The sequence below is a fragment of the Python bivittatus genome, unplaced genomic scaffold (genome assembly GCF_059951505.1).
Source record: "Python bivittatus isolate LINGU-HERP-01145 unplaced genomic scaffold, Pbiv_v1 ctg000020_np1212, whole genome shotgun sequence".
Taxonomy (NCBI): domain Eukaryota; kingdom Metazoa; phylum Chordata; class Lepidosauria; order Squamata; family Pythonidae; genus Python; species Python bivittatus.
In genome coordinates, this window is record NW_028277030.1 from 52753001 (window position 1) to 52775513 (window position 22513).

General features: G+C 38.1%; 1 protein-coding gene across 7 annotated transcripts in view; it reads left to right on the plus strand.

The window, feature by feature from the left end:
* FUT9 (fucosyltransferase 9) overlaps positions 1–22513 on the plus strand; it is a 71352-nt gene that overhangs the window by 28886 nt on the left and 19953 nt on the right. For 3 of the 7 annotated variants that reach the window (XM_025169777.2, XM_015888914.3, XM_025169779.2), the window contains exon 2: positions 6195–6302. The exons of 2 other annotated variants lie outside the window; for them this stretch is intronic. In XM_025169777.2, the coding sequence (XP_025025545.1) occupies positions 6269–6302 (34 nt within the window). In that variant the 5' untranslated portion in view covers positions 6195–6268. Of the gene's footprint in view, positions 1–6194; positions 6303–6667; positions 6710–14138; positions 16311–22513 lie in introns of those variants that run through there. 2 more of the 7 variants (XR_003085270.2, XR_001559996.3) reach the window with 2 other exon arrangements.

Genomic DNA, 22513 nt, shown 5'->3' on the forward strand with positions numbered 1-22513 from the left:
TCCTTAGAGCTTGGTCATAAGAGGTTAAATTTTATCTCATAAAATATGCAACTAATTTCAGTTTAATAAATGCAGTCCTTTGTTTATTTTGGGATAGAGGTGACTGTTTCAGAGAGGAACTAACTGTAGTACAAAAAATATTCAGGTACAGTTTAAATGCCATGGTTGGAACTGATATGAAGCAAAAGAATTTCCCCTCCCGTTGTGGAATTTCCCTAACCTCTTTGTCCTCCAAGACAGTCCGTATTAGTATGGGGGGTTCTTTTGACTATGGCTGGACACACCACAGCTTGGATGAAAGTTTTACACATCACTTTATTGCATTTCACATTTTCTCTAATACAAAGTTTTTGCTTTGACCGGACAGGGCTAACTTCACCCTCCTAGTTCTAATAAGCTGACCTAGCCATGTATCAGGTCCTTAGGTTTTGGCTTATTTAGCTCTTTTCTTTCTCTTTAAGTTCTTATGGGTTAAGTGGCAGACAGTCCTTACCCTCTTCCAGAGTTTCTTGTACATCTTGGAGATTTTGTACAGCCTCAACTTGGTTGCTCCTTTGATATATCAAGATGCAAGGCAAAGTTGCTGCCAGGCTCCAAGCCATTCTCCAAGCAGGGTTGCTCCTGTTTGACTGCTCACATATATACCCTCTAGATTAGGTCAGGGCATTGGTGGGGTATTGCAAAGCACCAAAGAACTAGATTGGGAATGGGGCTTCATGGAAGTCTAGATCTAAAATGAAGTTGATTTTGGCTGGTCTTGCTTTACTCCAGAAACATGAAATTTATGGCAAAAGTAGTTTACGCTCTCTTTGGCTTCAGGGTCCATATAAATCAGATACAGCCCTTAGTTACTGGACAAATATCACAGAGTAGCTAGCTTTTGTGCATGTCTGGATCACTGCTTCTTGAAAGCTAGCACTAGAACACAATCACTTACTTGGTACACGGCTATTTTGCCAGGCAGAAATGACTCTTGCATTGCTTGATTGACAGAAGAATTGGTTTAGATATAAAATAAAATTTCATCTATTGTGAGAACTCATATGGATGTAAAATCTTAGTTCACCTTCTCTTGGTAAGGCCATAGGTTAACATTGTGGACCTTTTTGCTTTTATACCCTCTCCTCATTAAGCGGCCACAATTCATTCCCTAAATTGAATCAAAATGGTCACTAAGTGAAATGGTAGCTAAGTGAGTCACATGACACAGAGAAAAAAAACGTAGATATTGCAAAGATTGCTGGTTGCTGCCGTCTCATTTAGATGAAGTTCTCTCATGCAGCAATGCCAGTGTCACTGTACCTTTAACCAGGGATACATTTTGATTCAAACTTGAGCTTTAGTTTCCCAGGCACTTTTAAAACATAAATATGTTTTTCTCTGAGCATGAAACTGAGCAAACTCAGGGAAGCAGTGAAGGACAGGAAGGCCTGGCGCAATATGGTTCATGGGGTCACAAAGAGTCGGACATGACTTAACGACTGAACAACAACAAAATGCTTTTCTCACTTGCATTAGTAAAAGGAGAAATACCCATTCTGGTTTGGAGTAGGAAGAAGAGAATTAAAAAACACAGTAACAACAGAAGGCGCAATATACAATTAGAATGTAAATATACAGTTTTGAAAGAAGAGACTTTAAAAAGATGTGTGGGCATTATATAAGACAAAACAGTGGACATGGACATTAAGAGTAGTTACTTTGCTGTCATAAGTGTTAATTATCGTGCGTGAAAAGTAAATCACTGGGCAATGCATCAGATATTTTTATTATAAGCACTTTTATAGATAAATTCCAACTGTGTGAAGGATTTACCTCAAATTGGTACATTAAGAACAGCTTTTTTTACAATCTTACCTATAGGCTACAGAGAAATAAGTCTCGAGCATGCATAATATTTCTCTGAATCCTAAAAAGATTAAAATAGATAGGAATCTTGCAACAAACTTTAGTAGAGTTTGAATTATTCATGTGCACCCTGACTTCTTTTAAACAAGACCTTAAGACCTGGCTGTTCCTCCAGGCCATGGGTTAGAGTGAGAGACAGACCCCTGTGTGGTATTTTGGTTGCTAGTTGGTGTTATTTCTGGAGATTATATATTGCTAGGTTGTGTACTTTTGTGTTTTTATTCTTTTATTTGGGAAGTTGCCTAGAGTTGTGATATATCAGGGTGGTCTGTTATATATATAGGCACATTAAACCCAACTGAAAGAACCCACAGGAATATTTGAATATAGAGAGGAATTACAGGAAATAAGGTTTGTTCAAATATGTGCATGTTTGCGTGTGTTTTAGGAAGACTTGACTCCTGGAAACTACATGGACAGTGCCCTGCAATTTTCTTGTTATTTCCAGAAGTGGTTTGCTACTGCCTTCTTCCTAGGACTGAGAGAAAGTAATTGGCTCAAAATCATTCATTTGGCTTTTATGCCTAAGGCAGAACTAGAACTCAGCTTTCCCCACTCCTAGTCTTGTGTCTTAACCAACAGAACAAGCACAAATTACTTTTTGACTATCAGTTACAGATATGAACTGCATATATTGAAATTTTGAAGTTAGATCTGATTTGACTTGACTTGACTTGACTTGACTTGACTTGACTTGACTTGACTTGACTTGACTTGACTTGACTTGACTTGATTTGATTTGATGCTACCCAATTCCAAATGACTCTGGGTGATTCAAAAGACACTGAACAATATAAAAACAATGAAACAGAAATAACAGTCAACAAGACCAGACTTGGACAAAGAAAAAGAAGAGCCAGATGGCAAACCTGACAAACCCCAAAATATCCCACCAACAACTAACACCCAGCAAAGGGGGCACCAGCCACCCTAGCTCAAGGCCTGGGAGGAGAGCCAGCTCTTTATGGTCCTTTGGAAGGCCAACAGTGTGTGAGCCATCTGGATTTCATGGGGAACCTCATTCCAGAGGACAGGTGCTGAGAGAGAGAAGACATGTTTCCTGGGTCCTGATAGGTGACATTGTTTAATCAAAGGAACTTGGAGCACTGTAATTTGTCAGCATGAATTGGCTGTGCAGACACCATGGGAGATAGACAGTTTCTCAAATAAGTGGGCCCTCTGCTATGTTGGGAATTTAGAGGACATAACTAGCACCTTGAACCACACCTGGAAGCATACCAGTAACCAGTGCAACTTGTGAAGCAGAGGTGTCACATGGGCATACTGAGGCATGCCAGTAACTGCCCACACCATTGCATGTGATCTGCCACACATATATGGATAATGTTCAGTCTTCCCCATCCAGTACCAATACCCTGACACTGCAAAAACATACTGTATATGGTCACAAATAAGCCGAGAATTTTAGGTGCCAAAATGCACCCAAAAACTTGGGTTCAGCTGATCCACATGTGGGCTTATCTGTGAATATATAAAGTATATATTTAATACTTTTTTTAAAGTACCTGTATATCCCATATATATTCATGTATAAGCCTATCCACAGATAAGCTGACCCTCAAATTTTTAACCAAAATACCATGAAAAATGGATAATCCATGGATTACTCGCGGTTAAGCCAATTGTGAAAAATAAAACATGAATATTTTGAAGGTCATCTTTTCTGCACCTAGCACATTTTTCATGGTATTTTGGTTAAAAATTTAAGGGTTGGTTTATCCGCAGATGGACTTGTCCACAAAAATATTGGATATATGCTGAGACAGGCTGTTAGAAGCCTCAATTCTGTGAAACTGAACCAGCTGCTACAAGTAAATGCCTCACTCCCACTTAGTTTGAAAGTGAAGGTTATGTCATTATATTTTAAGGTATTTTGTAAATCACAATAAAGCTGTATACATCAAAATGATATGATTCATATTTCATAACAATCTTGGCTTGTAAATATAATGGAATTTAAATGATAGCTATATAGATACATTTTAAATGTAGACTTTTGAATTGCATGTTAAAATGTTTTTGATGTTAATTGTGATATGAAAAGAAATTATGACCCTAAAAATATCTATGTCAAGACCTAAGTGAAATCAATGGAACTTGCCCTTGATAAAGTTAGAATATTTCTGAAGATCAAATTAAAGGGAATTCTTAATAGGACACTGAATGCAATTTCAACTGCACAGAAAATGAAGAATACTATCTAGTCTTTAGAAACATATAGAAAAATGTTAAAAGAAATTTCATTTTTAATTGAGCATTGGTTTTTACCAAAGGAAATGTGTTTAGCCACACATGTGGAATAAATATGATACAATTGAGATAATGCCATCATTTCAAAATATATCAGAAGAGTATTTTATTTCATATATATATATATATATATATATACACACACACACACACACACACATACACACACACACACACATACATACATACATACATACATACGCCCTTTCCTGGATCGGGATGCCCTTCAAACAGTCACTCACGCCCTTGTTATCTCCCAGATAGACTACTGCAATGTGCTTTACATGGGGCTACCCTTGAAGAGTATCCGGAAGCCACAGCTGGTCCAGAATGCAACCGCGTGGGCTATTGTTGGTGCCCCAAGGAGGGCCCATGTAACACCTCTGCTCCATGAGCTGCATTGGGTGCCAGTTTGCTTCCGGGTCAAATTCAAGGTGTTGGTTATCACCTTTAAAGGCCTACATGGCATGGGACCAGGTTATCTAAGGGACCTCTCCCCTATGACTTCAACCCATCCCACCCGATCACACAGAGAGGGCATGCTTCGGACCCCCCTCAGTCAAAGAACTTCGACTGATGGGATCCAGAAGGTGGGCCTTCTCTGTGGTAGCCCCCGCTCTTTGGAACATCCTGTCCCCGGAGGTGCGATTAGCCCCACACTCCTGGCCTTCCGTAAGGCTTTGAAGACCTGGTCCTGCCACCTGGCCTGGGGTGGGGAGGGAATACCTCAAGCATGGGGATGGCTAGCCCCATAGAGTCCGTCTGCCTTCAGCCTCAGATTTTTCATCCTCTTGGTCTCTCCTTCTTTTTAGTAATGTTTTAAATTAAGGTTTTATGTGTTTATATATTTTATGTTCTAATGTTTGTTGTGAATCACCCAGAGTTCCCCCATTGGGGGGAGATGGGCGGTTGAAAAATTAAATAAATAAATAAATAAATAAATGGTAGTTTGCAAGGTTAAAAGTATTTGCTAGATTGTATACTTCTAGGAAAGAAAAAAGGTGTAACCACAAAAGAAACAAAAGTAACGCTTGGTGGAGAACAGGTGTGACTTTATGGAAAACAAAGCAAAGAGCAAAGCTGATAAAAAATACCTGGTAACCTAAATAAAATAAAGAGCGCACGGTCAAAGAACAGGCTGCTTTTTGTCTTGGTGAGGCTTCTCTGTAGCCTTTACCAGTGCTTAATGTTTTCTCTTCATTAAAATATTTCAACCAAATCAGCCTAGGGAAGGGATGGTAAATAAGAGTGCGCATAGCAAATAAAGTTATAGTTTCTGCTTTGAGTCAAGATCTTGTAAGAATGACTGTTTTATTTATTTATTTATTTATTTGCTTGCTTGCTTGCTGTAGTAGCTTGGAGTAACTGGGTTTTCTCATAATCTCAGTTGAAAGGTGTGTGAATGCATTCCCTGTATAACTCTTAAATTCTGAACTGGATTTGCAGATACTAATTGTATATTTGAACGATTAGATCAGTGTGTTCTAACAGAAGTCATTTAACAATATTGTAGTCACCTGGTTGGCATGAGATACCACTTTAGTGTTACCTGCCTGCTCCAGCTATGTAGGCTGCAATTTCATACTGGCAATTCCATGCTGGCATGGAAAATCTGTTTGTCAGTAATAAGGAAGTATATAATCCATCTACACTTTATACTTAAAATATTATGTCCCAAGGTACGGTACAATGTATGGATTTATTCATTATAAATCAACACTGCAGTCATGTAATTATTGGGTGGGGCTTAAAATACTAGAATGTCATATATAAGAATAAGCATATTGTTTCGTGAAAGAGTAATGTGTATTTTAATCTCAGAATAATAAAACGAATAGCAGTAAAATGCCCAACGCCCTATATATAAGAAGGGTTTTGTTGGTTTGTTTGTCTGTTTATTTTAAAGAAAGGATCCTTGGGTTATATTAACTGAGATAGTGACACTGGCCTATTACTACTATTCCAATTACCTGCTACTCTGGATGGTAATTTTCATTTGTCTCCCTCTTCTACAGGTGAAGGGGTACCATTATCAACAATAGATTTCTAGAGATTCTTTTAAAGGACTGCTTCAACTTCAGTTCAAAGAATGAGAATGCCTTGTTTCTCTGTTCAGCCTGGAGGTAAATAGTGGGTGAACTATTATTTGATTTATTTTCTGGCCACAATTATTTCAGAATCAGTCTTGGTGAATTGATTGAGGTTTAATCTATTTTTGTTATCAGGGAAACGTTTTACTCTGTAATTCCTGAGGAAGTTGACTATATCCTAAATTCTATTAACTTGACCACCTGTTGATTAGACCCATCCCCTGGTGTATGTTTGGGTCCAAGTAGGGTCAGTGTGTGAGGAGGTAGTGCCATCTGTCATGTTTGTGTGAGGGGGTGGTCTTGATAGTTGTGGTGGTATAGCCCTTCTTAAAGAAGACATCACTAGATGCAACAGTTCTGCACAGCTTTCATCCAATCTCTGACCTTCCTCTTCTCAGGAAGGTTGTTGAGAAGAGAGCCCTGGATGAAGCAGAATATCTGTATCCTTTCCAGTCAGATTTCAGGGTGGACATAGTATGGAAACAGCATTGATTGCACTTGTTGATCTCTTGTGGAGCTGGGATAAAGGTAATGCAACCATCCTAGCTCTTCTTGATTTCTCATCAGCTTTCAATATGGTCAATTTTAACATACTTCTGGGATGACTACAGGTTTTAGGAATGGGATATATGGTGTTACAGTTGTTTCCTTTCTCTTGGGTTGGTTTCAGTCAGTATTATTTGTGGGGTTAGGTTGAGCTTTCAGACCCTTTCTTGTGGGATGTCTCAGAGCATAACAGTCTCACCTCTCCTGCTTAACAAGTGTGTGAAACTGCTGAGTGAAATCATCCACTGACACGGGGTCCAATATCATCACTATACTAATGATAATCAGTTGTACATCTCATCTCTGGGCCAGCCTAGCGATGCTGTCAAGGTCATGTCCCAGTACCTGGAGGCTGTGAAGATCTGGATTTCGAGGAACAGCCTCACATTCAACCCTGAGAAGACAAGAGTGGCTGTGCTTTTTCAGCTTTCCCAGGATCAGTGATCTGTCACCTTCAGTTTTAGAATGGAACCAATGCACAGTTTGAAGGTCCTCCTGGATTCTCAGCTCCTGCTAAAGATGAGGTAGCAGCTCTGGCTAGGGGGTCTTTGCCAGTATTCATCTGATGCACTAACTGTGCCTTTTCCAGAACCAGGACTCCCTTCTCATAGTTGCTTATGCCTTAATCATTTCACATTTGCCCTTGAAGATTCCTCAGAAGCTGCAACTGGTCTTGGATGCAGTAACCTGGGCAGTTTTCTATGTGTCTCATTACAGCCATGTGATATTTATGTGCAAGCTGCACAGATGCCATTCAAGGTGCTGGTGGTGAGCTATAAAGCATGGTATATTACCTGAGAGACCATCTTTCTCCCATTGTTTCTATAAGATCCAGCAGAGTGAGCAAACTCCAGGTCCTGAAATAATGTCATCTAATGGTGCTGCTGCCACCAAGGAATACTGCTGTGCAGGGTGGCCAAAAGGGCCAAGATGGGGGAGAGATAGTTGGGTGGGGAAAGTTGAAGATGAATGTGGCAGGGCAGGAGAAGCATGAGATACTCGCCTAATGACAGTGCTGTCCTGGCCTAACAATCACAACTGGAACTACTGGAACTGCCATCGCTAGACGGTGCAGTCACGTGAGGTTTCACCTAATGACTGCATCACTTAGCGACAAGGTCCAGTCCCAATTGTGGTCATAAGTCAAGGATTACCTGTTTAAGTCAGGTAGTGGTACCATTTTGTTCTGTTCCTTATTAACAGTAGGAATTATTGAAGTCCTATAAATATATTTGGTATGAAATGTGATGCAGACTTGCCTGTCAAGATCCTTGACTACAGCAATTTCTTTATTTTGGACTGCTTTCTAGCAATAGTGGCCCAGCCTGATAACACAGCATTCAGCCTTGAACCAATTCTAAAGATGTTTTTAATGGTCTTTTTGGAATAATCAGAAATGAAAGCATATTCATTTGTGGGAATCCAGTTGCCAAAGATGAATGAAAATGTCCAGGTGATTAAAAAAGTCATCCACATCATACTGTATTATACTTTGTGGGTGTGTGTTGGGGGTAAGAGAATGACATTACTTGAGATGGGGAAAAAGTGTAATTGAGTCAAGCAGTTTAAGATCTACTGGAATAGGGTATGGAGGATTATTGTATGTAGAACTTCCCTTCCCACATGAAAGCCTGGATACTGCTAAGAGCTTGAAAGCAGCAGCAACAGCAACTCTGGGATCACTGAGACACTGAAGCAGGGTTGGGAATGCATGGTTAATTTTGGAGTTGTGGGGTCTGATGGGGTCTGTGACCTACAAAGAGAGGGTTGAGACTGTTGTATTATGGCTATGGGAGTGAGAGCAGGTAATATCAGTGTTGTGATAGGCAGAGGGAGATGTGGCAGAATCTGGGGGCAGGCCTCTCCCAGAACAGATGGAGCCAATATTTCAGACCAGTTTCACCTGCCAGCCTCCAAGATTCAACCCCAGTACTTGGTATCCTCAGTCTCCCTGTTGGTTCTAAATCCCAGGTCAGTTTATAACAAGGGTGTCCTCATCTGTGATCTGACTGCGGACAAGGCAGCTGACCTGACATGTATAACTAAGACTTGGATAGCACCAGAAGGGGAATTTTCCTCTTTGAGGTAGGCCCACCTCAGTGTCAAGTGTGCAACCTTGCAACCCTAGGGCAGGAAGGAGGTGGAATGACAGTGCAGAGGCACTGCCCTACAGATAGCTTGATGCAAGACCCTATAGTTAAAGGGGGGCTCTAGGGAGTAGATTGGTTTGTTGCTGTTACACCAGCCTCCCTGCTGTGTGGCAACATACCTGCCTGAGCTGCTAGACTCTGTGGCAGGGTTAGTGGTGAGTCACCCAGACTGCTGGTGCTGGAAGACAGCTTGTCCTCATGTGGCATTGAGTGATACAGTTTGAAAGTTCACCTTGTACCTGTCTCAGATCATTGATGTCCCAACACACACAGCTAGTCATACTCTGGATCTGGTTTATGTCTCAGGGCAGCTGTCACGTGGTCTGAAGGTGGAGGGCATTACCTCAGCCCTTTGTTATGGTCAAATCACTCTCTGCTTTTTGCTTGTGCTACCCACCCCTACTCCCCTAGCAGGGGAGTAGGACCTATTAGTTTGGTGTGGCCCAGGTGACTAATGGACCCAGATCGGTTTCAGACAAAAATTGCAGTTTTTACTGAGGGTCTGTTGAGCAGTTTGGATGAAGCCTTAGTTTCTGCCTGGAACGGGTGGGTTACCCAGGGTTTAGATCAATCCCAAGTGGTTCCTTAGTTTTCTGATGAGCTCCAAGAGATGAAATAACAGAAGAGATGTTTAAAGCACTGCTGGAGAAAGGAGAAGAGTAAACCAAACACAAGTAAGAGACCATATTAGGTTGTTGTTCTAACAAGGGTAGCAAAATGTGCATATTTTTTCACCCAGATCACGCCTGCAGATAGCCAACCAGTGGCCCTTTTAAAATGACCTGTTAGGGAGTCTTTCAGAGCATCTGCAGAGCCTCTGTGATGTGAAGTTGCTTGAATTCACTTGGAGTCTGACTGGGCAGGTCCAACTGAGATGATTAAAGCACAGTTTGTCTTGTTACTTGGGAAGTGTTTTGATGGCTATGTCTCTGTTATAATCCCTTTTTCATTTTTGTTGCTGTGTTTTCTTTGATGGTTTTTGACATATTGTTAGCAACCTAGAGTTGTGAGAATGCGAATAAATAAATAAATAAATAAATCCCTGTAACTCTGATGAAGTAGATAATATCCTTGGCTCTTTTAACCAGACCACCTGTTTCTTAGAACCATGTCCTTCCCGGTTGGTCAAAGCCTCCAGAGAGGTTATACATGGATGAGTCCATGCAGTGGTGAATTCATCCTCGAGGGAGTAATGTTTTTACTTATCTTGAAGGAGACAATGGTGCTCCCCGTTTTCAGGAAGCTATCACTGGACGCAATAGTTCTGGACAATTTTCATCCAGTCTCCAAATTTCCTTTTTTAGTGAAGGTATTTGAGAAGGTGGTTGGGTTGCAGCTTCAGAGGACAAAGCAAGTGACTGGAAATCCCTTATGGACTTTTTGCTGAAGAAAGAAAAGAAATGAACTTGTGGTTTATGGGTTTGATGATTAGAAAGGGTATACTGGAAAGAAGGAAAATATGATGTAATGTTAGACAGAGAGGGTAAAATATAAATGCATTTATAACCACTGTTAAGAAGATTGGAAGCCACTTCTTTATAATCTTTTATAATCATCTTTTTCTCTTCTTTTTCTCTTTTCTTTCTTTTTCTTATTTTCTTTCTTATCTATTAACTTATTTTCTTTATTTTCTTCATCTCTTCTCTAAAAGTTGTATTGTTTTTATCTTGTTAAAAATTTCTTTAATAAAAATTATATTTTTTTTAAAAAGGGGGTGAAGCAGTTTGTCTGGATCCTTTTCAGCTGGGTTTCAATACCATCAGTCATATCTGTCTGGATTGAATATGAGGATTATGGGTGTGAGGCTCAGTGTTGTGGTGGTTTTGTTTTTTTTTTGTGGTTGGTTTCACTTGGTGTTCATGGAAGGGGGAGAAGTCAGACCCTAAACCCCAAATCCGTGAGATACCACAGGATTTGATTCTCTCACCTCTCCTGTTTAACATCAACATGAGATTTCTGGGTGAGGTCATTCATCAACACAGGACCAGGTATCATCAGTATAATCATTTCCATCCCCCATCAACCAAGTGATGCTGTCAAAATCTTGTTCCAGTGGCTATGTGGATCTGAAGGGGGAAGAACAGGCTAAGGCTCAACCCTGACAAAACTGAGTTGCTCTGGGTTCATGAAGCTCCATCCTTAGTTCTGAATGGGAATGTACTTCACTCCAAATTGCTGTAAAATTGGGGGATCATCCTGGACTCACAGCTCCTGCTTAAGAAGCAGGTGGCGGTGGTAGCCAAGAAAGCCTTTGTACAAATCCACCTTGCCTGCCAGTTGGATTCATAATGGAATAGGAGCCTCTACCCATGGTCACTCATGCCTTAGTCACCTCTCATCTGGATTACTGCAATGCACACTCAAGTTGGGATGGCCTTGAAGACCACTTGGGAGATTCTGCTGGTGCACAGTGCCTATATAACTCCTCTGCTGCACCAGCTGTGCTGGTTACCAGTAGGTCTTCTGGTACAGTTCAAAGCTCTTCACAGTATAGGGCGTTGTTACTTGAGGAACCATCTTAATGTCTGCCCATCCTCTCAGATCTGACAGAGTTGGCATACTTTGGCTCCCATCTATTAAATAATGTCATCTCTGTTCAGCATGCCTTCTCTGTCATGGCACTGGTCCTCTGGCATCCCCACAGAGATTAAAACAGCCCCAAACTTGCTCTCTTTTAGATGACCTTTAAATACCTGGCTCTCTTTCCAGGGTCTATGCTGAGGTATGAGCAAATTATGGATTGGATTTGCTGTTATTGTGCCTGTTCTTTTCCTGATTGGCCATCTTTTCTTTTTTTATGGTTCTGATTGTTGCACTGACTTTTTATGCTTTGAATCCATATGCTGCACAGAGTTGTTCTGAGTGAATGATCTTGCAGGTAAATCTGATTGATTGATAAATAAATATATAAGTATTTTGCATCATTTACACGATGATGTCATGATGCCTGTGATGTTATCAGACTTGTACTGGATACCTATGCATCTTTCATTCCTAATGAGGATTATGGGGTGGTTTTGAAAGGTGCTGAACTTTGTTGAGCTTTTTCCTTTTTATTTATTTGACAGGTTAAGGCTATAGAAATAAGAGTCTCTCAAAAGCCAGCTGAATGCAAGTAACTTAGAATTGAAAGATTCCATGGTTTTAAAAAAAGAACTTGCTTTCTGGGTTGAGAGAACCTACTTATCCCTCACACTATTCTGTAAGAGGTAGCAAGCTAAATGAATTAATTAAAAGGTATGAGATAAGAGGGGGAAGAAAAAGAAAATGTAACTAAATCTAGTTTATGCTAACCCCATTCACTATACCTCTTCATACCTTTCTGTCCTTCAAAGCATCTTTGCTTTCACCACACCCACATATTGATTCATATATTTCCTTTTGTTCTTTAAACTTCTCACCTCACTTTTTTCAGGAGCTCATCAACTTTATCCAACCACATTTTTTGTTGTTGTTTTTGTTCTTTCCCTTCCCCTCAATCATTCATTCATTCTTTCTTTATATATTTGCTTGGTGATTCAATCCTTGTTCATTCTTCTCCTTATGACTAAAACATCTCATTGTACTTACCTTACATTTGTCTCTAAGTCTTGCATTCACGGTCAGTCAGCAGCCATATATTCTTGACCCATATATTCTTGACCATCTCTCTTCTTGTTTTACAAGACACACCTCTTAAAAGTAAGTAATTAAACTTACTTTTATGTTATTCCTGATATACCCAATTCTCACTTCTGTATAATAAAGTGGACAGAAGCACGCTCTTATACACAGCCCTTTTCACTTGTTTCAAGTTCAAACATGCTTTCCTCATAACAGACCAAATGCTACCCATCACCTTCCTATTGGCATTTGCACATCTTAAGATTTCTCCTTTTTCCCATATTGTTCAGTATTGAATCATTTGCTAAATGTCCCATTTATTCTCATGCATGCTTTACTTCCATCACATACAACTTTAAATCATATTCAGCAATTCTTGCAGAATATTCCATAAATCCAGCTTAGTCACTTTATCTGATGCTTACACACCCTGCCCAGCACAAAGCAACCCCCAACTTTTGTTCATGATTACTTCTTGTTCCCTTTCTGCCAAACACCTTCTCAGACACACTTAATAAACATTTACTCTTGTTACCTTCCCTTTGAATAACAGCATTCTTAATCAGTCTCTGAAATTTATCCCTACTTGCCATCCTATAGAACTTTTTACTAAAAATGCATAACTTTAGGTCTTCAATTGTGTATTTTAAAGGGTCAAATATAGTGAGTGAAAAATGGAATTTTATTTGTGAGATTTATTTTGTCCTTCTCTAGAATCTATAATATAAAGTTTGAATTGCCCATAGCTAATCAGACCTGTAGGAAAGGTTCTTTTCCCTTTGGGTCCTAAATTCTATGCACTTAGTCTGCATTTCTAGCCTTTTCCAGTAAATAATAGTTCTACGATCACCTAATGCAAAACTTGCCTCTGTAACATAAATGTTATCTGTAACATGAATGTTTTCCCTGATGTAAAGCAGTTCCATGTGGACCTCATTTCAAAACTTCATAGTGAAATTAATGTTCATTCAAATCCATTATAAGATTTAACTCTGTAATTTATTGTGATGCATAGATTGATATTGATATCTATCCAATGGATTTACATTAAAATTCAAACTCTTGTCTAGAATTCAGTAGCTTAGTAATAAACTGCACAATAGTTCTATAAGAAGCTTTTAAAAATAATTTTATGTATGATATTTGGCTTGCAAAAAGAACAAAGCATTTGCTGACTCTTGTGCAGCATCATATTTTCTTCTTAGAACTCCCCCCTCCCCCTTTTAAGCTCCAATACAGGAGTCATTTGGCAAGAAATGAAAACTATTCTTTTATTGAAATTTATCAAAGATTTCTTGCTCCTACATATTGTTACTTGAAAAATATTATACAATATGCTGAATCCACTGAGACTGTGTTCCCTAAGGTTCACAATGGAAGATTTATAAATTACTATGGAGGAAACAATTGTATAATGGTAATAGAAAACTACATGTTTCAGTGCGGATGCAGCATATATAACACTGTAGAAGAATAGGGTTGATTTAAAAATGTCTGTTTTTCTTTTATGATAATAAGAATTTAAAGAAATGCAGAAGTATTTAAGAATGCCTTAACTTAAAGCTCATAGAAAACCTACTCTGTCTAGGGCTTCCGGGGGAGGAATGGCGGATTGAAGACAGGTCTGTCTGCATGGAGCCGACAATCACAGCAGCTTAGAGGAGCTGGCAAAAGTTCCAGCTCTTTGGAACATCTCCAGACAAAGGAGATGACTGGATCACCCACAAGTACTCCTTACAGAGGCTCCCTGTGAAGAGATCGCATTTTAGCGATCTCCAGCAGGTTGAGCGCTCTGGGAGTTGTGGGAAACATCGAGCCCAAGCCGCGGCTCGGAGCCTTCAAAAGGACACTAGATTTGCTTTCGCTTCCTCTTTTAATTACCATCGGAAATTACTTATTCACGATTTATTTGGAAATTAAAAACCTTATGAAAGGCAAGCTGCTGTATACTGGGAGAATTTCCTTCTATCCTGGAAGAAAGAAGATTTAAGTAAGTTTAAATATTAAAAAGAAAATCTTAACTTTTAGAAACATCAAAAGGGAGTTAAGAATGCTGACTGGGGACAGTTAAGGGGTGAGATGGATTTGAAAGAATTGTTGTTTTTTCCCCTATGGAATGTTTTAAATTTTATAAAAAATACAGCAGATGATTTTGGACTTAATGATAAGAAAACCTATTGTGGGAAAAATTTGGCTCTGAAAATGAACAAAAGATAAGACTGGGCTTTGAAAGTTAACTAATGGGAATCAGAGAGCAATTAAAGGAAAAGATACATCCTGACATAATGGAGGAACATTGTCTCACTATAGAAGAATTTAGATCTGTTCGGGAACAATGTGTTCAGGACTTATTTTTAAAATTGGATCTAACAAAGGTTATAGAAGAAGATTCTACTGAATAAAACAGAGGCTGAGTATGATTTGAATAAGGAGTTTAAAATGGACTTTAAAGAAGTGCCAGATTATAAAAGAGATATAGAAGATATGGAAAAAGATGATGTGGATCTGAAAATGGACTTAAAAGAGTGACACGGAGAAAGAAGTTGTAATGGATATACAAACTTTGTTGGCTGATGTTTTAACAGTCAAAGGGAATATCCATGTTACAAATCAGAAGAGTGAGTCAGAGAGTTATTTTACTTTGGATCCACAGAAGAGAAATGTTAAATCTCTGAAGTTGCTTCTGAAAACAGGGAGAAAATGATAAGAAATTACTCTGTGGAACTTTATTTGAAGTGACTGAAGATTAAGCCACTTAAAAAGAATAAAAAGGTGTGCAAAGTGGACTTATTTGATCAGAGTTAAATTGTATAAGTTTTGATTTTGGGTTGTTATTATTGAAATCTTTTTTTCTGACCAGGACTGTAAGACAATGTAAAGATTTTTTATATAGGGATGAATATTTTATTTCCTATTTGTTAGAGAAAGTTAAGGGTTAGTATGTAAAAGGGACATATTAGATCTAGTTTAAAATATATATGTTACTATTATTAATATTCTTTATGCTTATGGGGATACATTTTTTCTATGTTTTACTTATTGGAGAAAGTTATAAGTCAAAATGTAAATTAGATTTAGTTGTTTAAGTTTAAATCATGGATTATTATTACTGGTACGCCTAATGCTTTTGCTGTGTAAGACTGATCAACAATTTTTTAAAAAATAATTTGGTTATTGTTTAGTGATGAGAAATGGGAAGAAGAGTTTCTTTTTCTGTAATATCAGAGAAGATGTCAAGTTATTATAAATGCTTATACTTATCTGGAGGAAGGGGAGAGTCACTTTTTATAAGTCTTTCTTTTTCCTTTTCCTTTTTCTCTCTCTTATTTTCTTTCTTCTTTTTTGTTTGTATATCTTTCTTAATTATGTATTAGCTTTTAATTATGTAAAACTAATGAAAATATTATGGAAAAATTGTTCTGCCTAGAACTCTTTTTATTTCATGTTTTCTTAAATTAATGCACAATATTCTGAAAAATGTAAATAACAGTGGAAAAGCAATAAGATTTAACTTCTAGAGAACAGTATATTGTTTAACAATTTTCTTAATTCCCTATGACTTTCATCCCAGTATAATTGTGTACATAGTATTCATGTCTGGGAAAGCCAGTCTACTATTTTATTTTGCTATTTATTCATTCCTTGCTTTTTATCAAGTAATGCCAATATGGATTATATATTTTTTAAAAAAAACATTTAAATAATGAAATAAATAACTACACAAAAGAAAAAAATGAGGAAAGACATAGTGGATGGAAAATAAAATATCAATAGAGTTTGCAATTGTCATACAATTTAAAATTCATTATTTTATTATTTTGTTGATTAAATAATTAATTGAATATATAAAACTAAACTCATGATATCATCTTGAGAAATGTAAATCATTGCAAACCTCTAAACATCAATATTTATGTTGATATTACTATTTGTCGTTGTATAAAGCAAGTACACATGATATTATTAAAAAAGAATAAATAAAATAATAAATACGAAAAACAATTAATAAAAACAACATTAAGTTTTATATTGCCTCCCATTGTGCCCAAGTGGTGATTACATCACATTATTTATAAACATTAAAAATTGCTTCATATAATTCCCCCTTAAAAACCATATTCTAGATATCTGAGTTTATGTGTTGTGTGACATGTAATATACTATATAGGGAAGCCATTCTTGCTTAAATTTAGACAGATGTTTATTCTGGATGTAAACCGTTAATTTTACTATTTTTACGTGTTCCCCAAGTTTGGTTTCCCAGTCTGATATTGTCGGCAAAGTATCTTTTCCAATATTGAGCTAAATTTGTCCTCATGACTGTCAGCATGTATCTTCATAGATTGTGATTTTTTTTTATTTTTTTGTTTTGGAAAGATTCCTAGTAGAAAATAACTGAAGTTTCAATTCAAGCTTTGTTTTTAAGATTTTTTTAAATAATGCTGACCTGAAAAGATTTTTCTGAAGCTACAATGTAAATGTCCTACTTCAAAAAACTATACAACACATAAAATAAATTTAATAGTACTGTATCAGTTGCTATGTTTCCAAAATGTATATGTAAATTCACAGTAATCTGAAGCTATTAATAATAACAAAAACTATCTTAACATAGGAATGGGTGTGTAATTGCTGGAATACAAACCCTACAGTAGCTGCCCCAACCAGCATGGCCAGTGCTGAAGAGTGTCAGGTGTGAAATGACACCAAGTGATTTTGAAGTGTGTCATTCTCATGGTAAAGTTGCTAAGTATAATTTATAATAGTTTTCTCAAGAAGCAATTTAGCCAATTCAATGTTGGTGAATCCCAAAGAATTTCCATAATGGTTTGTCAGCTATGGAGCTGATTCTGGACTGAATTCATTTTGCCATTTTAAAATTTAGGCATAAGTATTGCATACTGAAAAAAATCACACTATCCCTAACCAACCTGCCAAAATATACTATTGTTTTTTTGTTTTGTTTTGTTTTGGTTATTGTATTTCTACCAGTTCATTTATCTTTTTAATTTTTAGAACATTTCTTGTATGTAAAAATCACATCACATAGCATTAATTTCTTTCTGTGAAGGTTGCTTCCTGTGCTGCTATATTTCAGGTACCATTTCTCTTAGTAATGTCAGTTTTCTTATGCACATGTAATTCACCTTTCTTATTTTTAGTGATATCATCACCTTGGCTACAGGATTCATTTTGTTCTGAAAAGGGAAGGAAAAGCCCTACATGAAGACAAAATCCTAGATGGTTTTAGAGAAGTCAGAAGGATTTAATTCTCCTTGTACTTCCTTTATTGATTACACTGAATGCAGTTGTTCCCACAGAACACCACATTTGGGCAAGTAGTTTTTGAGTTGCCGCTAAATTGGGCATCAATTTAGTCCAGAAATATTGGCAAATCTCAAAACATTCTCACCTTTTGAGAGGTCACCCTGTATGCATCCTCTGAACATTCACCAGGATGGCTTCTGTTTGGCATTACCTGAGTTCGTCCGTAGGGACAGGCAGTCTTCTGAAATGCAGCTCCCAGGAAAACATAGCCAGTGGTGAAAGATGAAGGAGTTGCCACAGATGAACTTGCCTGGCATTGCAGAGTATGATTTTGCCACACTATTTAGATTCAACTTTATTGAGCTAGAAATCCCCCTGAGATTTATTTACTTATTTATTGTCTAAAATAACTGCTGCAGAAGTGTTTTTATTGTCTTTAGATTTGTAAGAAGTGGTGTTGCAAAATGTAGTTTATGCTAGATTTGCTTTGGTAACATTGTTTCCAAGAAATACCCTCTAATTTTAGCTAAGCAAGTGGCAATGTAGATCCCTACTGGGGGGAAAATAACTATAGTAGTGAAATTATTAGAACCTCAGCTGTTTCCAAATTATGTCTTCCTGTCTGGCACAAAATGGTAATTAGAAATATCTTTTCCAGTGGCCTCTTGGGAGGTTGACACGTTTAATCTGATTTTAAAATCGTATCAGAATTTTGTTCTAGAATTACTTTCATTTCAGTTCACTAGCTGGTCTAAGAATGGTGAAATTGATTTCATTTCATTTAACTTTATCAACGGTTATCTATTCCAAAATGTATTTGGATGATAAAACATTTCATTACTTGTGTTATCTAAAACAGCATGTAAATACAGTCAGTTATATTGGGAATACTGGAATTACTTGGAAGTCTGTGAAGCCATTTTTAAAATATCCTTTAAGGAAAGGGTTTTTTTGGGGGTGTAGGGAGATGGGGTTACTTTCTGCATTTTGGAAATGATCTCACTTGCCAAAAGAACGTTAAGCCTCTGTGACAAAACTTTACTCATTCAAGGAATCTGAGTTGTGCCCTGATACCCTTCCCAAACGGGTACTCTCTGTACCAGCTAAAACTACAATTTCTAGCTTAGCCATGTTAGCTGAGAATATCAGAAGTTGCAATCCAAATAAAGCTAGAAGATACATTCTTACTTTACACAACTAGCAAGAAAGAATAGACAAATCATGAGGAGATACACCTCACTGAAGCTTATTTACACATTTCAAGCTCTGGACATTGAAACAAAGATGCAGTCACCTGAGATAATGGAAGGTATTATCAACTCTGCAGAAATCAACAAAGCCAAACCTCTCTACAGAGAAGGAAAAGAAGAATGGTGATGGGAGACTCATTATTGCATAGGACAGAAGCAACTGTATTTGGAAATACTGTATAAGCTATTATGAGAAGTGTGCTGTCTTCCTGATGCATGTGTCAAGGGTATTTATCCACATGGGAGGTTTACAAGTGACTAAAAATTTCTGAATAGGAAGATGAATGAGCTGGGGCACAAGCAGCATTTTCATATATCTTTCCTAGATGAATATAGACAACCGGCTAAGAAAGATTAAAAGATTCTATTCTTAGACCATGGCTTGCATCACCAGTATAAGTGACTCCTAAGCAGAGAGAGTTGTGCTTCACAAGGGCAGGGGGAAATGTGTTTGGCAAGTCTAGTGGCACTTTATCATGAAGAATATACGAATAGTGGGAAGGTAATAGAGTCAGTGTAGAGAATGGCTGGTTATTAGGTACAACATTGAACATGATAGGGGAGGGGATATGAGATAGGAAAGGATATTCCAAAACTCTTGGCATATAGCAGTAGGAAGGCCACTAATTAGTAACATCCTCTATCTCTTGTGGCTATACACCTGTGTATAGAGTATGGGTAAAAAACCAAAACTAGAAATCCTAACATGGAAAGGAAATATAATCTGAATAATATATCAGAGAAACCTGGTGGGAAAAAAGAGTGGGGTTTGTAAGGCAGTTATGAATGGAAGATAGAACTCAAAGGATATTGTTTGTTCAAAAGAAATAGACCCAAAAAGAAGAGAAGAAGTGGATATGTATGCCTGTGAATTTTAGAATGAAAGGAGGCTGGCAAATAATGCAAAATGTAGTAATGTTAGTGAGTAGGTATGTCCAAAATAAGAGATGAGGCTGCTGGCCTGTTGCAGAGGGAAGGCAGGAAAGTAATAATGGGGGAAAGGGAGAAGATTAAACTGCTTAAGATCTTTCATGCATCAATCTTCTTTCAGAAGACAAAGAGATTCAGAAAAGGCAGGGGGGACAGCTCAGGCTTGATAAAGGCATAGTAAGATTTCACCTTGTTGCCATAAACAAATTCTAGTCTCCAGGGCAAGAAGAATTACATCCTAGGAAGATGAAGAAAGCTGTAGAAGTGCTCTCAAAACTGCCAGTTGTTAATCTTTGGAAACTCCTGGAAAATTGGTGAGGTGTCGAAAGACTGGAAAAAAGCAAATTAAATCCCAGTATTCAAAAAAGGAGAACCTAGGAAACTACAGGCCAATTAGTGTTATTCTGCATTGGGCATAGCATCAGAACAGATTATTTCATCTGTGAGCATGCAATTTTGAGTTGCGTTTACCAGAACTATTTTGTCCAGGTAACAGGAATTAATAGCTTCATTGTCCTCTGCACTGGTTAGATCATATCTGAAGAGGGGTGAACCTGTTCTCTATTGAAACTGAGGATAGGACAAAAGCCAGTGGATTGAAATTAAAAAAGATTCAAGGTGAATATTGGGAGAAATTTCCTGTAACCAGCAAAAACTCTACCTAGAATAGTTGTGGATTTGCTGGAAGTGTTCAAACAGAATCTGGATGTTCTCCTATCAGAGTTGGTGGATTCCTGCACTGAATGGAGGGTTAATTTAAATATGATCCTTCCAATTTATGCATTCTATGTTTCTACCTATTCACCAGTTAGGACAGGCTCTTACAGACTCTAAATTAAAATAGGACATAGTGGTCAACATTTTTTTTCACATAATTTTTAGTAAGAATTTTAAAAAGGAGATAAAACCTAACAAAACTAATATAAAGTAAAGAAAGAAAGCAAAAAACAAAAAGCCAAAAGTGCAAAGAGAAAGAATGAAATTAAATAGAAGTAGCTTTTGATTTTCTATACGGTAGTCATAGGTGCAAATACAAAATTACCTCTTACTCTATGGTTACAAAAAAACCCTTTTTTCAGTTATCTATTTTTTCCAGTCATCAAAACCATAAGTCATAAGTTCATTTTTTACTGTTTTATGCAAAAAGTCTATAAGGGGTTTCCAGTCAGCAATAAACATAGATATAAAAAATCTCTTCAAGATGATAACATAAATTTCAATCCTTTCAGCCACATATTTTCCCATTGTTCCATTTGTATATTGTAACCAAAATGTTTAGCCCATTTTATCATACATTCTTTCACTTGTCTTTTCACATTTCAATAAAAGTTTATACATTTTGGCAATTACATGTTCATAATTTGTACACAGTTCTATTTCAAATTCAGTCTTAGTGTTCAAAACCATACATTCTTTTGTCTACTTTAAACCTTTCTAAAAATTATAAGAAAACCATTGACAAGTATATCCCTCTGCTACCAGATCGTCTCTTGATTTTATTTTGCATTCCCCTTGAAAAAATTCTAATATCTCACAATAAGTTAACCATTTGTGTTTACTTATCATTTCTTGTCTATAAAATGCTTCTTGTGCTGAGAGCAACAAAGGTGTTTTTAGGCACAACCTGGATTTGTATCTATTCCATATTCTCAATATGGCACATCTGACATAATTTTTAAATCTACATTAACCTTGGCTTTGTCATACCACAAATATCCACGCCACCCAAATTTCAGGTTGTGTCTGTCTATCTCTAACAGCCTTCTATTCCTCAGCTCCCTGCCTGAGCTGCTGGAGGCCATCTCAGGGCTGGTGGTGGAGTTTCCCAGGCTTATGGTTCTGGGGGACTTCAACCTGCCATCCCTGGGACGGTCCTCAGAGGCAGCTTGGGAGTTCATGGCTACCATGGCAGCCATGGGCCTGTAACTCGAGACAGTGGCCACATGCTGGATTTAGTTTTCTTGTCTGAGCAATGGCAAAGTGATCTGAGGGGAGATATACAGCTTTCCCCACTATCATGGTCAGATCATGTCCTGGTGACCCTGAGTTTCTCCTATGCCACCCCCCTCTGCAGGGAGGCAGGACCCATGCGATTGCTCCGCCCCCGGCACCTGATGGACCCATCAGGGTTCCAGAGGGAGCTGGGGAGCATTCCCGTGGATCTGCAAGGTCCAGCGGAGGCCCTGGCTGCTGCTTGGAATAGGGAGGCAGCTGGGGCCTTGGACAGGATCGCGCCTATGTGACCTCTCTTGCCACATCGTCCCCGACACTCCCCGTGGTTTACGGGGAGGGTGCTGAAGAGGGTCAAGAGACGTCTAGAGCGCCGCTGGAGGAAGACACGGACCAAATCTGACCGAACACATGTTAGAGCCGCTATTAAGGCCTACATTGTGGCGATAAGAGCAGCAAAGCGCCAATACTTCTCCGCCTTTATCGCATCCGCAGAGTGCCGCCCGGGGGCCCTGTTTGGGATCACTAGATCCCTCCTCAGGAGGGA